The 15114-nt window shown below is 35.4% G+C and overlaps 2 protein-coding genes across 2 annotated transcripts in view; one reads left to right on the top strand and one right to left on the bottom strand.

Moving 5' to 3' along the window:
* Positions 1–7611, top strand: part of LOC126975521 (uncharacterized) — a 292595-nt gene extending 284984 nt beyond the window's left edge. Inside the window, exons 5-6 of the mRNA XM_050823459.1 lie at positions 2511–2638; positions 4250–7611. Of these exons, the coding sequence (XP_050679416.1) occupies positions 2511–2638; positions 4250–4787 (666 nt within the window). The 3' untranslated portion in view covers positions 4788–7611. The remainder of the gene's footprint in view (positions 1–2510; positions 2639–4249) is intronic.
* LOC126975519 (zinc transporter ZIP3) lies at positions 7607–14993 on the bottom strand. The gene is made up of 4 exons (XM_050823457.1): positions 14302–14993; positions 11088–11297; positions 10631–10787; positions 7607–8482 (listed from the first exon to the last, which is right to left on the bottom strand). The coding sequence occupies exons 1-4, from the start codon at positions 14818–14820 to the stop codon at positions 8466–8468; spliced, it is 903 nt and encodes a 300-aa protein (XP_050679414.1). The 5' UTR covers positions 14821–14993; the 3' UTR covers positions 7607–8465.
* Positions 14994–15114: the final 121 nt, after the last annotated feature.

Here is a 15114-nt window from a genome sequence, read left to right as displayed (position 1 = left end):
TCTTTTTCTGTTTTTTTAATTTTTTGTTATTAACAAGTAGGTTAGAAGTGGTTATTCATTCTGGGTAATTTATATTTTATAACAACCCAAAATGAAGCATTTTACAAACAAACTCAAATAAGCAAAGAAAGTTATATAAAAAGTTTTGATTTCTTTTAAATATAAACATTAGTCCTATTAGGTACTCTTTATAGTATGTAAATGAATAAACGTATATTCCGACACATTAGTAATTTCACTTACTAATTGTACCATACAGTAGTGTCCATGTTGGTTCGATCATCTGTTTTTATATCGAGGTTTCATCCCGGTCTGTTGATAAAAAAGACACTCTTGTCTTTATTTTAGTTGTTTGCTCCCTTTTTAGAGTATCAAATCAAATCAAAATCACTTTATTTTCTTCACGGAAAACAGCAACAAACAGTTTTTCCTGCTTCACTTAATGTCGATTCTCTTAATAGGCACTTTTCAAGGTCTCCTGTTCTTCTTGATCACAATACAAAGCAAACTACACTAAATACTCTCTCTAATTTCATGAAACAAGCTCCTGAACCTTTCTCTTTCGTACCTTTTACTGAAAGTGATGTCAGGAATAACTTACTATCTATTTCCTCAAGAGCCACAGGAAGCGACTGTGTAGGCCGAAACATGATTATTCCAATTATTGACATTCTTCTTCCTATAATAACCCACATCCTTAATTTTTCGATTAAGTCTAATACTTTCCCAGAAACATGGAAAGAAGTTTTCAGGTTTTCGTCCTGGACACAGCACCGAGACCGCTTTGGTCAAAGTTACGGACGATATTCGTCTCGCTATGGATAACCAACAGCTTACTATCTTAACCTTACTTGATTTTAGTAACGCATTTGGTTCTGTCGATTTCGACATCTTAGTGAAATCATTATCTTCTTTAAATTTATCAGCAGATGCCGAAAGTTGGTTCCATAGCTATTTGATAGGGCGACGACAGCGTATTAACGTTGCGGATATACAATCATCCTGGGTTCATTTTTCTGCCGGTGTTCCACAGGGAGGTGTCCTTTCTCCCTTGCTTTTTTCAATATTTTTAAACTCCATCTCTAGCAATCTAAATTCTTCTTTCCACTTATATGCTGATGATGTTCAAATTTATAGACACTCCACGTTATCTGATTTACAATCTACAGTTCATTGTCTTAATAAGGATCTCGCTACCATATGCGAGTGGTGTAAAAATTATGGTGTAATGATAAATCCAGGAAAAACGCAGGCAATTATAATAGGCAGGCAACATCTGATCTCTAAAATTGACTGGCATGTACTGCCTAGACCTCGTGTCAATGATGTTTTAATCCCTTTTAGTAGTAATGTCAAAAATCTAGGCTTACATATAGATTCAAATTTTTCTTGGCAGACGCAACTGAATGAATTAAGTAAAAAAGTTTTCTCCGCACATGGATCCCTAATCGCCGGTTACGTAATCTTCTCCCAGTACCTAGTAAAATATGTCTTGCGCAGACTTGCCTGCTCTCCATTCTTGATTATGCAGACATTTGCTATCCCGACCTTACCGAGGCTCAGCTGGATAAACTCGAACGCCTACAAAATTTATGTATTCGCTTCATTTTTAACCTATGTAAATACGATCATGTCTCCTCCTACCGAAAAAAACTCAACTGGCTTCCTATACACCTTCTTTACTCCATAATTTTTCACCAAAACACTCCTCTTTACCTTAAAGACAGATTTGAGCTACTAGGGTCTCAGCATGAGCTTTCGTTGCGCTCTGCTGCGAAACAAATACTAAATGTTCCTTTCCATAAATCTGATAGCTATCACTCTTCTTTCACCATTAATGCCATCACTCTTTGGAATCAACTGCCGCTTACTATCCGTCAAGCACAATCATTAGCATCCTTTAAAAATCAACTAAAAAAACATTATCTGTCCTCTATTTGATAGAATCTATCTGTATGTATCCACCAACATAATTCAACAATTCTGAAATGTTAATTATTTGTTCCTACTTTTTACATATTTTACTATCTTATAAATTTATCTATATTTTAGTATAGTATATATTATGTGTGTCTATATTTTTGACACTTCTTACCCTTTTAATGTACTGCCTTTCTCTTTTATTGTATTACAAATGGTTGCCTGGAAGAGATCACTATATAGTGATAAGGCCGCCATTTGCACCATATCATGTAATTATGTATGTTAGTAATTAAGTTATATTTTGTTAATGTGGTGTCAAAAAAGTGTAATAAATAAATAAATAAATAAGTAGCAAGAAACTCATTGCCCCTCTTTTATATCAAAATTTTCATTTCCATCGATTTACAAATAATCATTTCAATTACAATATAATATGTAAAATGTAAAATGATGCAACAAACATACTCAAACGTCAACTACTCAATGTCTTTTTACTATTTAAGTATTATATTTTTTTCTACTATTTATTATATTTGATATGACTTTGTAGTGGACAGAGTTGTTACAAGATAAGTATTATGTTCCAGGTGTTGTGTGGAGCGGTGGCGGGGGGAGGTGCGGGCGCGGAGGGGGCCCTAGGGCCCAGCCACACGGCGCGGGGGAACGAGAGCCGCGTGCGGCGCGCGCCGCAGCCGCACCATGCGCACCGCGGCATGTGAGGACCAACCCTTTTATTATAGCTATACAACTAAGAGCGAGGCCTCACTAGTACGTTGCGTTGCGTCGTCGCAGCGTCAACGCTGCGTCGTTTTTCATAGATTTTTTGTGCCACATTAATGCATTGCGTCGTCGCTTGCAATGTTTCAACGGATCGACGGACAAGAAACGAAGCGGGGGGAGGGTGATGCGCTGCGTCGACGGAGCGACGGCGTGCGTCGCCCTCTTACGTTGCAAAATCGTGCGTCGCCGTAACGCAGATACAATGCGTTGGTCCGTTGCGACGACGCAACGCGACGCGCTAGTGAGGCCTCGCTCTAACGGAATACTTTGATGACGATTTTGACGTTTAAGGCAAACACATGCTGCACTAGTGCAATAGGGAGGCTCCTATGCACAGGATTCCAGCTAGATTATAGGTACCACAACGGCGCCTATTTCTGGTGTGAAGCAGAAATGTGTTAACATTATTGTGTTTCGATCTGAAGGGCGCCGTAGCTAGTGAAATTACTGGGCAAATAAAACTTAACATCTTGTATCAAGGTGACGAGCGCATTTGTAGTGCGGCTCAGAATATTTCGGTTTTTCAAGAATCCTGAATGGCACTGCATTGTTATGGACAAGGCGTATCAGTTACCATCAACTGAACGTCCTGCTCGTCTCGTCCCTTATTTTCATAAATTCTAATCATGCCTGAAGTAATGTCGGTTCGGTATTTCTTGGACGTTAAGAAGTCGAGTGGGCTGGAGAGAATCTTGCCCACCGTACTTGTAATGTGTGACCTGAGATGACTTCGTTGTAACGCGTTTATTTCAGCAGTCAATGTCAAATAAAGGCTCCGGCTGGCAATCTTTTGGTATACCTAACACGTAGATGGACGGTGGCCATTAAAAACGGAGAAGGTTAGGCATAGCGAAGGCATAGCGTTTGCCTAGCAAAGCGAAGGTCTTTGTCCGTTTAGAGCAAAATAAGACACTTCTCTCAAAGTTCCAATATGTGGGCTTTCTGAGAGTTATTGCAAATTGATCACCAGTATACTCACTGAGCACATTATAAACAATTAAGCTCATGAAGGCAGATATTCACCAAGGCTATTTGCTACCTCATTTTTATTCTGCATAATATCAATGTTATATTGTAAGATTATCTGCATACCATGCCTTGTTATGCAGATAACACCATAGCACCACATGCCACAAATCTTAATAATCATCACCATCTACATGAGCGCTTTTCAAACACAGTGTGGTTTTTAGGTAACTTTCACGTTCAACCGAATTATGGAATGAGCTTCCTAGTGCAGCTTTTCCAATTCAATATAAAATGGGTACGATCAAAAAACGCATATACTCGCCTATAAGGCTGGAAATGCTCGCAAGTAAGTATGGGCAGTGGCAATAAGTTCTCAATGAGTGGACAGGTATGCTCATTTGCACTCCTCTTCAAAATTTAATTGTATTAACTTGGTATTTACCCGTGTATTAACAATCGAATTAACAGTCAAATCTGCTGCAAAATCAAGCACATGTACGCGTTGCGAAAAAATCTGAGAGAGGCGTGTCTGCGTTTCTATAAGTTCATTCCTAATGCACTGTTTCAAAATCTTCAGGACAGACGAAGAAATAGACGCAACAGCGTCATGGAAGCGGTCACACTGGCGCGAAATGCAGACCATATTGCGGCGGGAGGGCTCTCAACACGATGTCGTCGAATGCTGCCCGTCCGTTCTCGAAATGGTCGCCAAAAAGGGCGGCCGGACCCCCACAGGTCTTTACGTAGAACTATACGAAGACGGTGAAAACAAGCAACGTTTGTACGAACTGTCGTGTGCCCCGGACGTTGCGGATAAACCGTGTAGATTTGTAGACGCTAGGCTTTACAACCAGTCGAGGTGTGTTCAAAAATATTCTTACTCGTACGCCCTTGTCCGGTATTCTTCAGCAACAGAGATGCCCCAGAGACACCGTCCTGAGGGTCATTTCTCAGTGCCGGGTTCGGGTGGCTGGTCTATGGACTATGTGATTGTAAGAGCAGGTTGTGAGTGCCAAATAACGCCGCCTAAGCGCAAGAGTGCGCACAGGAAGCGCTTCGAGAGACATCGACAGAGGAAGAAGAACAGGAGACTGGAGGAAGATGATGATACTTGATTGTGTCGTGATTACCAGTGGACTTGGACAATTGTGTTTCGCTTTAGTGTAGCGTAAAGTCGGAGTTTTGATTTGATTTTAAGATTCAAAATTTCTGACCAGCATTCATTGTTAGTTTTGTTTTAATTACATCGAATCTATTGAAGATAAAACTCTTAAAAATTTCATTTGGTCAATAATATAATTACAAATTAAACTATAAACTTTGGCAATGTTAGTTTAAAAACTAAGATTCTCAATTAATAATTTGAAATACGAATCAAATTTCCGGCTAAATGCAATGAACCCTAGTAATAAGTTGAATGCTATGCCGTAGAATATAATATGTCACATTCAATATACAATAATAATAAATATACACACGTTCTGGTTTAATATTTAGATAAAATAAGCAATAAAGTTTATTTAACTGGTCCGTAACGATAAAATATCTCAATTAACCTAACGTGTTTGTCCTATCCATAAAAATAAAATAAAAGAGCAAGTTGAACAACAATAACTAATATGAAATAGTGTAGGTTTTTTGTTTATAGAGCCAAGGTGTTAACTAAGGAAGGGTATCACTTAGCGATCCCTTGCGAAATTCAACAATAATTGGTTCAACAATTTCGTTAATTATCAAACTGGGTTAAAATTAAAACACACACGCAAAGTTTACCTTTTTACATTGACTTCGGAAACAGTCTGCAAAGCATACCTTGGAACTGTCTTCCACATACAAACGATATGGAATGAATTTTCTTGCGCTGTGTTTCGAGGACTGCTCTTTGTTAGGAGGCCCGCATCATTCCTGTAATTCCTCCGTGTTCCAAGAGAGTATAGGCGACAGTAGTTCCTCACCACCGGATGACATCATCGTTAAATTAAAAAAAAAAGCATAAATTGGCCTCAGCGACTGAACGCAACAAAAAAAATGCTTATACTTGCAACATGTAGTAATTCCCTATTGTATACCCATAATACGATTTGGAACATTTAAACCAACATCAACGTTAATTTAAAGTACCATAAAATTAGTTTGCTAGAAATATTGAATCTGTCTTTCATGCATGACTGAAATTAAAATCAAAAGTTTCATGTTTCTGAAACCATCATCACAGCCTGTATTAGTAAAGTCCATTCACAAAACGGTTCGCAAGGGGATTTTATTGATAGCTTCAAAAATGTTACTACTTTTTCTTCAAGGCCGGTAATGCTTACATATTTAAATTGAGATTGTGAATCAGTGGTAGTATCGCCTGTAACATCGAGATTTAAAAAAAAACCAAGATACAATCAAATGAAATGTGAAATTAAAATTGTACGGCATAACATTAGGCAGTGTTACCGCCGCAGTCGCGTCAAGGACGTATGGACGTGCCTTTACAGCCGGTAATGTATTACTCTGTATTTATTACTCTATTTAAACATTCGATGTAGTCTCGTGGTATTGTAATATATTTAGAGAGTTCAGTGCCTTGCTTTGTGCCTTATTGTAATCGACTTATTTTCTGAAACACGCTTTGAGTGTTTTTTGTAGTTACCTGTATATATAATGTATTAGAATCTAATTATTACAGGGCCAAAGTTTGATTTGTTATTCTAGGCTTCGCTATGAATGTATAATATCTTTACTCTTTGCATTTGGAGCAATTCAATTTTTACATAAATTATATTTATTTATTGGGCTCTTACTACACTATTCTTGACTTCTGAATAGTGATTTTCATTATCAACAACTTATTAGACATCCAATAGAAAATTAAATAAATTTTGTTTCCCTTGATTTGTTCGCAATATATGTAATTATTTTTCCAAATGTTGTTAGCCTTAGAAAACTCCATAATACTTATGAAATACTAGATATATACCTAAAGTGATAGGTAGAACCGCACAAAATTTTATTTATTCGTAGAACAGCTATAGTCTGTAAACATAATAATATAAAAACAACCATGGATTGAAAGAAACTCGCGGAATGATAAAGATCTAAGCAGGCTTGTACCTAATGAAAGAAACAATTATTACAATTTCTCCCCTACACATCTACAGTAATATCTCTTGCTTCATCAATCTTCTTGGTGTATTCCGTGACTCTTCTTTTAGTCCAGTACTAATCAATTAATAACGCTCTCTTCAAATTGTTATTAAACAATCATCGTGTTCTCTTCGAGTAGTTATAAGTGCATCCAGTCAAAGATCTGTATTATTTTCTATTTTGTAATAACTTTACATGTATTTAAATTAGTTAGGGATTGATAAATTTATTTATACTCTAATACGAGGTATTCCGACATTTTATATTTTATCAACTGCTTCTACATGCGTATAAACTATAATAAATTGTCTGAGATTATTTTGTGCATTTAAATGTGAACAATTACCAAGCAATAGTTATTTCAATAGTACATTTTATGTCACGCCATCTAGTAACGAATAGATCTGTAACAATGTTGAACGCGTATAGGTGACGCTTTATTAAACTTGTATAACAGCAGTGCCATGTTTATTTAAATTATAAAATTGTATGTTTAATTATGTGTCAATATTTTAATAAAATGTTTTAAATGTAAATCTCTATTTAAATAGTATTATTTTGTTGAATTAGTGACTGTACTTACAATGGCAAGCTCATACTCAAATCAATTTAAAAAAATATATTACAGCAAGATTTAAAATTAGTAATTTTAATATCGCTTGATTTTTACCGCTGTAAACTGTCGATTCTATTCCAGCAATATTGAGTAACTTGATTTAACTATGAGTGACCCTTAATAATTGTTACTTATCTACAAAAATCATCACAACTAAACCAATGGACAATAAAATGAAATTAACTATCAAATTGTATAATTTTATTGATACCCATTATTACAAGAACACGGTAACTTACTATTAACTCATCATACATTCAACAAACGATGTTTACTTACAACAACGATATTGTACAGTATTGTATCAGATATCAATTACAGATTATTTAAATATAGGTACGTGATCATCAAAACCAAATGGATTTTAGTGTTTCCTTTGATTAATAACACACGCGGTGTTATACATTTAAATAAAATACTCTTCAAAGGATTAAAACGCGTCTAATTGAAGTGATTTTACATTAGGTTCGAGATAGTGTTTGTCATTGTTGTCTTATGAAGTTTAGACAACAAATGGCGCTAAACTTCACATAACGACTCTGAAAACACTATTTCAACTTGTACCAACCGCAAACTTGGAAACTTGCTCTGAATAGGTCACGAAACGTCGGGTTGAACAAAATAATAATACAAATGTAATTTTTACGCAAAAACCGAATGTAGAAAAACAAACACAATTACACACGTTTTAATCCTTGGAAAAGTATTTTATTTAAACGGATTTTTAGAATATTCGTTAATACGTTCAGGACATTCCAATAAAATTTCCGTGATTTTAAATTTTATTGCAATATGTCATGATTAATAATCGTCAATAGTAATATGTATTATTTATAATTAAAATAATTCAATTAGTAATCAAAATATATAAACGTTTTTCATGTTAACAGTTAAATAATTCAGCCGATATTCTGTTTCATGATGAGAGCGCCATCATTATAGTTTTCTCTTCTCCATTAGAGGTCAATATCTTATTTATTACTAAAAACTTATCTACATAATATTAAAGATACGAAACTAAACTATTTATTTAAAAGAAAACTTGTCAAGCTGCATCATGGTCTGAAACAAAAAATAATAAATAAATATAATTAACTTTTTGGACTACAACGGTTAATTTTTTGTACTATGACTGAAGTGAGTTAATATAGCCCGCACTTCGTCAGCATAGAATTTATATTATAACTCTTATAAATTACGACATAAAAAATTAAGTTTAAGAATGGAGTGGTTAGGACGTAATGGAAAGAATATAAATCAAATAAAAAAAATCATTTTTATAATATTATTAGTAAGGATTGCTAATGTTGCATATTGGAGGCCATTTCATATTTTTTTTATAAGAGTTAAATACTTAAATACTTATTTTTTTTATCTAAAGCACAATATTAAAGTTTAACTATCAATGACATGGCCTGACATAAATTATTTTTAGAAACACATTTTTTTTCGCTGAATAAAATAAATGAATAAATATTCATCACCAAAGACATTGGTGATAACTTTACTATAAATATTCAATAATTTTCAATATATGACGCGAAAAATAAAGATATTAAAGGAATACCTACATGAATATATATGGTATTTTGATACATAAACCTAATACTAGAATGATAGATAACCTTCAAATTATCACAAAATATTCGATATCAGCTGACATTTGGGTAACGATTAACGAACTAACGGATGATGGCTTTGCTTAACATGCGATAAGATACTATGTTATAAGTTATATTGCATTTTAAATTCCGTCTGGAGCATTGACTGTTGTGTTTAATTAACTTAGCAGAAGGCTTGTAAAATGATAGAAATAATAGCCCATTAGCACAATAATATTTTGAATATCCCAAAATATAAATAAACTCATTAATAACATCGTAATAAATTTGCATTTTATATTTAGTAGACAGGAAAAATTATCTTGTTTAGTTAACTGTTAGCTGATTATATTGTACCACGGCGGGGTGATCTCGTGCAAGACAACTGCGATAAGACAGTATTGACCGTACACAGAAACGTCACCAGCATGACACGCCGAATTGTATCACAATATTATGAATTGTCCAAAATACTATTCGCATATTGATTCGCATGATTTACATTTAAATAATTTACCAAAATAATATTTATAATATTGATATTTTTAAACTACAAATATATAGTATTTGTTACAAAATTAGTATTTAATATATTATTATTTATTATTATTTAAAACCAAACTGTGGAATGAGTTTCCAGCTGCGGTGTTTCCAGGAAGATACGACATGGGAACTGTCAAAAAAAGCGCGTACCATTCTAAAAGGTCGATATAGAATGTGGACGGCGGTGATCACTTAACATCAGGTGATAAAACCATATTAAATTATTAATAACGACACCGTATTGTTCTACTTCAATTACATAATATACTGCTTTTTCCCGACGTTATACTTTTATACCTTTATTTTCGAATTTTTAAGAATTCCTGCAATAAAGACCAATATGACACAAATAAAAAAGGTAAATTTATTTATATTTAACTTTACACCTAGAAGTAGACTCCGTCATCTCGTAGCGAATAGCATAAACAAAAGTAATATGTAAATGATTATAGATGGCGCTTTTAAGCAAACTTTTTGTCAAGTAGCGTATTATTTATGAACCAACAGATGATTTTAGTTCGCTTTGTTAATGACTAATCATATTATATTACTCTGACACAACAACGCTTGAGATAAGGGAAGGCAAGAAGATTACTGAATTACTGTAAGTAGGTTATAACTGCGATAAGTCAACTACAAGGATATTATTTGATCATTTGTTTAGGGTTCCATGTCCGAATAGCTACCCTATGACTAAGAATGTTGTCTGCCCGTCTAAAATCTTTACAGAGTATATCTTGATCTACCAACAAGTATCAAAAATCAAAATGGTGACCAACCAGCATGTAAATTTAAAAAAGTGTTTCTTTTACATAAGTATTCAAAAGGTATAATATAGTGTTATATATTGTACGTTTCTACATTGTTTTGAGTATTTTCATTTCAGCCGGAAGACATCTGGACAAAGGCCTCCCCCAAAGATCGCCATGACGAGCGGTCCTGCGCTGCCCTTATCCAACGTATTCCGGCGATTTTGACCAGATCGTCGGTCCATCTTGTGGGGTGCCTGCCAACACTATGTCTTCCGGGTATATTGTATTTATTTAATTTAGTGGTAAAGCCTTACCCAAGAACATGGTAGAGAGGTACATGGCACCGAATCCGACTGCTACTGCCAGGAACTGTGCTACACCAGCAGCTCTCTTCCGTTCGTGCCAGCGTGCGCGCTCTCTAGGCAGAACCTCGCTTACAGTCACGTAAAGCAGAGTTCCTGCTGCCAGTGCCTGGAAAATAAGAACACAGTATTGTTAGGTACTTTCACAAATCTAGACTCTCCTAATAAATACACAATCGGGGTTTAGTTACTATTCGAGCGCAACTTGATGACAGTGGGGCAAGCTCGTTGACATTTATATACGCGGTAAGAGTGTCTAAGGTGTGGCGGTTTATATGAACAATGGGTGAGGCAGAAGAAAAGGATGTAAGGACGATGTCACATGGATGAACGTAATAATGAATACCTCCCCTTAGGGATAGGTGTCATTTTAATGTATGTATGTATGCACGTTGGCTAAGCACCTCACCTGCATAATAGGGATAGCAACTGAGTCTTGGAACGTCGCTACAGAGTCTAGCAGCGTGCCCAGAGCAATGCCGGCCACAGAGCCCAAGCTGAACAGAGTGACGCACACGATGTGTCCACACAGCCGGGTTCCGCTACCACACAGCTCTGCGCCCAGACAGAAACCCACCACGTACTTGTGACAAGCTACTGCAGCTAGGAGGAGAAGCACCTGCAATTAAATATAGGTAATTTTATGATACAAAACACTTCTAAAAGGACTGCGGATTTAATATTTTTCCAATTCTGTGCTAGCTATACTGCAACTCATCACGTAGAGGAAAAACCAATCAGAGACAGTAGAAGGCGCCTATCAAAGCTGTAACACTTGAAATAGTGGTTTCGGTTGAGCTCAAAATGCCTGAGCCGTGCTGCTGCATCCAAAGTGAAAATGGTCATGTTGATTGCTAGCTTTCGATGAGAAAACGGTACTCGGAGAAGAAGGACCGCGCCTGGATGTATGTGTGTTCGAGAATATTTTGGGAGATGGATAATACATAATTTGCCACTACCGCCCGAAATACTACGAAATATATACCGTTCCTCCACACTGCGGTTTTCAAGAAATTTTCTTTCCAAACAGCCAAGCTGTGAGCTTCCTTGTGCGGTGTTTCTAGGACGACACTACATGGGTACCTCCAAAAAAAGCGCGTAAAGCTTTTCTAAAAGACCGGCAACCCTTCTGTGATTCCTCTGGTGTTGTAAGAGAATGGACGGTGGTGATCACTTAATACCAGGTGACCCGTATGCTCGTTTGTCCTCCTATTCCATAAAAAAATAGTTAAGATTGTAGGTATTGTTTGAGTTAGTATATTGCTACTACTAGTTGGAGTAGTTCCTCAGTAGGAAGTACTCCTACTTGAAATTAAAATTTTAGCGCACATCAATGATGTAATGTAGTCCATGCTAGGCCATAAAATAAATTTAAAAGCTTTAAGAAAAAAAGTATTCTCCTTCAAGTTCTTAAATAGCTGTAAAATTTATAAATATTTTTATGAGACAAATGACGAAACGATATGAAATAGCCGATCTCATGCTAAGCAGCATCATCGTTAATTAATCATGATGACCCCAGCCAAGGCTTTCAAATACTGTTAAAATTAATTTATAATTACGCGACTAAAAATGCTGATTAACAGCATTTAACTAAAGAAATCTTTCATATTATAGTTATTGAATAATTGCTAATGAGGGCTTGGTTATGAATAATTATAATTATGTTCGTCTGGTGAACCTCTTATAAATTTGTTACACTCTGCCTGAAAGTAATTATGTCATCCGCGAATCTTAAATCTATCAGCATTTTGCTTAATCTTTTCGCGGTCTTTTAAATTTAAATCTGCTTACACTTCTTGAATAAATTTTCATTATGATGTTTAACAGTGTTTTCATTCATGTTATCGATTCTTAAAGCATTCCATATAGATGGATGTCAAATAACTTTTGTAGGTAATTTTTATTTTATGTTAGCTGTTGATGGAAGAGCTTACCATTCTCTTGGTAGTTGGCCTCTGCTATAAGAAACACTAGTGATCGACGCAATCGAGCAATTAAATTCAAACCAATCACTGGCAAACTGAAAACAAAATCTTCAAATCCTATTTCACTATCTTTACTAAGGATTACTTTCGTTCCAAATATAAACGAAATAGAATTTAAAATCATGATTAATTTTTTCACAAACAAAATCTGTTAATCTGTTTGTTAAACATATTATGTGATAATAACGGCATAGCAGGGTTCATTTGAGGATATAATGTATCTGCCTATATAGTAACACGCAAAGAAAAAATTTATACCCCTTTTTGAATACATTGCACTTTTATTAGTGTCAAACAGGATTACATTATGCAGTGCTAATTTGCATCATACTAAACTTTCAAATATCCGTAGTTAGGATCTTCAGAATTTTAAATTTCAAGCTAACTAACAAAATTATAAGCTAATAAGTTACATTAGTACAGCCCACCAGTGTCGAAGTAAATTGACTACTCCTGGGACTAGATTTTGATTTTTTATAGCAATAGCAACGACAGTACAATACTGTATATTTTTATTAAAGAGAGCAAAAAAATAATGCTGGGAGAGTTTCATGCGCCGCTTTTTCTTTCTCAGAACGCTGTTTGTTTCGCAAGCGGTAGTTGTATCTAGTATATTTGATATGATTTGATGCCTTTTTATAGATAATTATGAAAATATTGTACCAAAAATATAATATTTCGTTGTAGGCACCATATAAGCTAATTTCAACAATACAGTTCCAAGTGTAATGAAAGCAACACTGATTCATTCAGCCGTGACCTTTGCATCTTAGATTATTGTGACCAAGTATTTATGTGCAGTTATTTTTAGAACTGGCCAATGTAACTTAATACTTTTACTTCCCTTAATGTTTGTTTGTTGATTCCAATCGATAAACGAAGAGTAAAATGTTTTAAAGGATTAAAACGCGCGTATAACTGAATTTTTCAATTTGATATTTCATAAAAAAAATATTAAGTATTTTTTTAACCTGACGCCTCGTTGTTCGTGTAGCGTTCATTCGCGTATGCTTGGAAGCTTTGGCGAGAAGTGAGAATTGTGGATTTAGGCGCGTAGCTAAGCAGCAATAAAAAAAAATATTTTACTGCATAAGAACAAAACAATTAAATTATGTTATATGCTTGAGAACAATTTAACATATTCAACATTGAATCGTCCACAAATCTCCAAGGGAATGAGCATGTTAGCATTAACACTTTATGTATTAAAATTGAAGGTTTTCGAGGCTCAATCCGCGATATATCTTGCTTCTGCAATTTTAAAAAGTATGAGGAATTCAATTAAAGTTATTTATGCTGTTTTAGAATTACCTCGTTTATTGGACACCGTATCAATCTATCTAAAACTAGCTCAACTCAGTTTTTGCCTAATTGAATTTGATGCTGTTATTGTGATCTACATTATATTTTAATTAGATTTTCAGTTATTTTCTTAGTGATTAAATTTAAGTACCTATTTGAGTTTGACTATGAAATGAAATCCATCACAACATAAATTTGTAGCAGGTATTTGAAAAAACTTGCCAGTTCTGTGTTTTATGTCGTTCTACCTACAAATATAACTAATTACTTAAACTCAACAACCGATCTATAGGCTACATTTCTAGTCCGAACATACGGCATAAGACTACCTACCTTTGAAGCTGATTCTTGCAGACCAATAGCCAGTCCTTCCAGTAGACTATGTACGAACAGCGCACACAACAGCCCAATAATCCCCGACGCACTCTTATTACATGGCTCCGTGTGACTAACATGACACATCCTCGGGTTGTCAGCATCGCCGCAGCATCTCTCTCTCATCTCCCCATCTCTTCCACGTAGTAGACTGCTCTCTTCCGTGTACCTCCTCCTCTGGTGACCCCCGTGGGGACCGTAGAAGAAGTGTACTAGTTCGTCAACTAAATACACCAGGAAGAATCCTGCACACATCATAAGCTCGGAGTACTTCGGAAGTTTCTCCCTAGCCTCGGGCAGCATGTGAACTAACGCTGTAGACAGTAGAACACCACCTCCAAAGCAGAGAAGACAGGAAATCAAAAGTGGATGCCGTTCTCTTGCTCTCTCAGATATACAGGCTGGAGCCATACCCGCGATGAAACTCCCCAAGCCCAACGATAGCATGGAAACCGCTTTCGACGTTGCCAAATCCATTTTTTACCACTGTTTTTCACCAAGTTCACACTAGGTACGTTATCGATACTAACAAAAGTGTTCACTGAAGGAACGTTTTCAATCGCAAAGGAAGTATTATCATTATTTACATTATGTTATCAAAATGCACGTGTATTTGGCTAGCAAAGCCCTGTCCGACTAATAGTAATAATGCGTCGTTCGTAATGGTATCAACATTCAACTCACACATATTCATATACATAAACAACTCTATGTCAATTACCATACGGTATAAATTACGATGATGATGAATATAATAACAAAGGAATGACC

Source organism: Leptidea sinapis, chromosome 36 (assembly GCF_905404315.1).
Source record: "Leptidea sinapis chromosome 36, ilLepSina1.1, whole genome shotgun sequence".
Classification (NCBI taxonomy): domain Eukaryota; kingdom Metazoa; phylum Arthropoda; class Insecta; order Lepidoptera; family Pieridae; genus Leptidea; species Leptidea sinapis.
Note: the sequence above shows the minus strand (reverse complement) of the source record. Positions and strands in the feature narration are given on the sequence as shown.

What these genes read in the sequence shown, in the direction of transcription:
- LOC126975519 (XM_050823457.1), bottom strand. Translation starts at nt 14,820, where the DNA reads ATGGATTTGGCAACGTCGAAAGCGGTTTCCATGCTATCGTTGGGCTTG. An exon ending in TGCAAGAATCAGCTTCAAAG is followed by an intron (nt 11,298 to 14,301) that starts GTAGGTAGTCTT and finishes ATTTAATTGCAG; the next exon opens with GTGCTTCTCCTCCTAGCTGC. An exon ending in TTGCTATCCCTATTATGCAG is followed by an intron (nt 10,788 to 11,087) that starts GTGAGGTGCTTA and finishes CTTATTTTCCAG; the next exon opens with GCACTGGCAGCAGGAACTCT.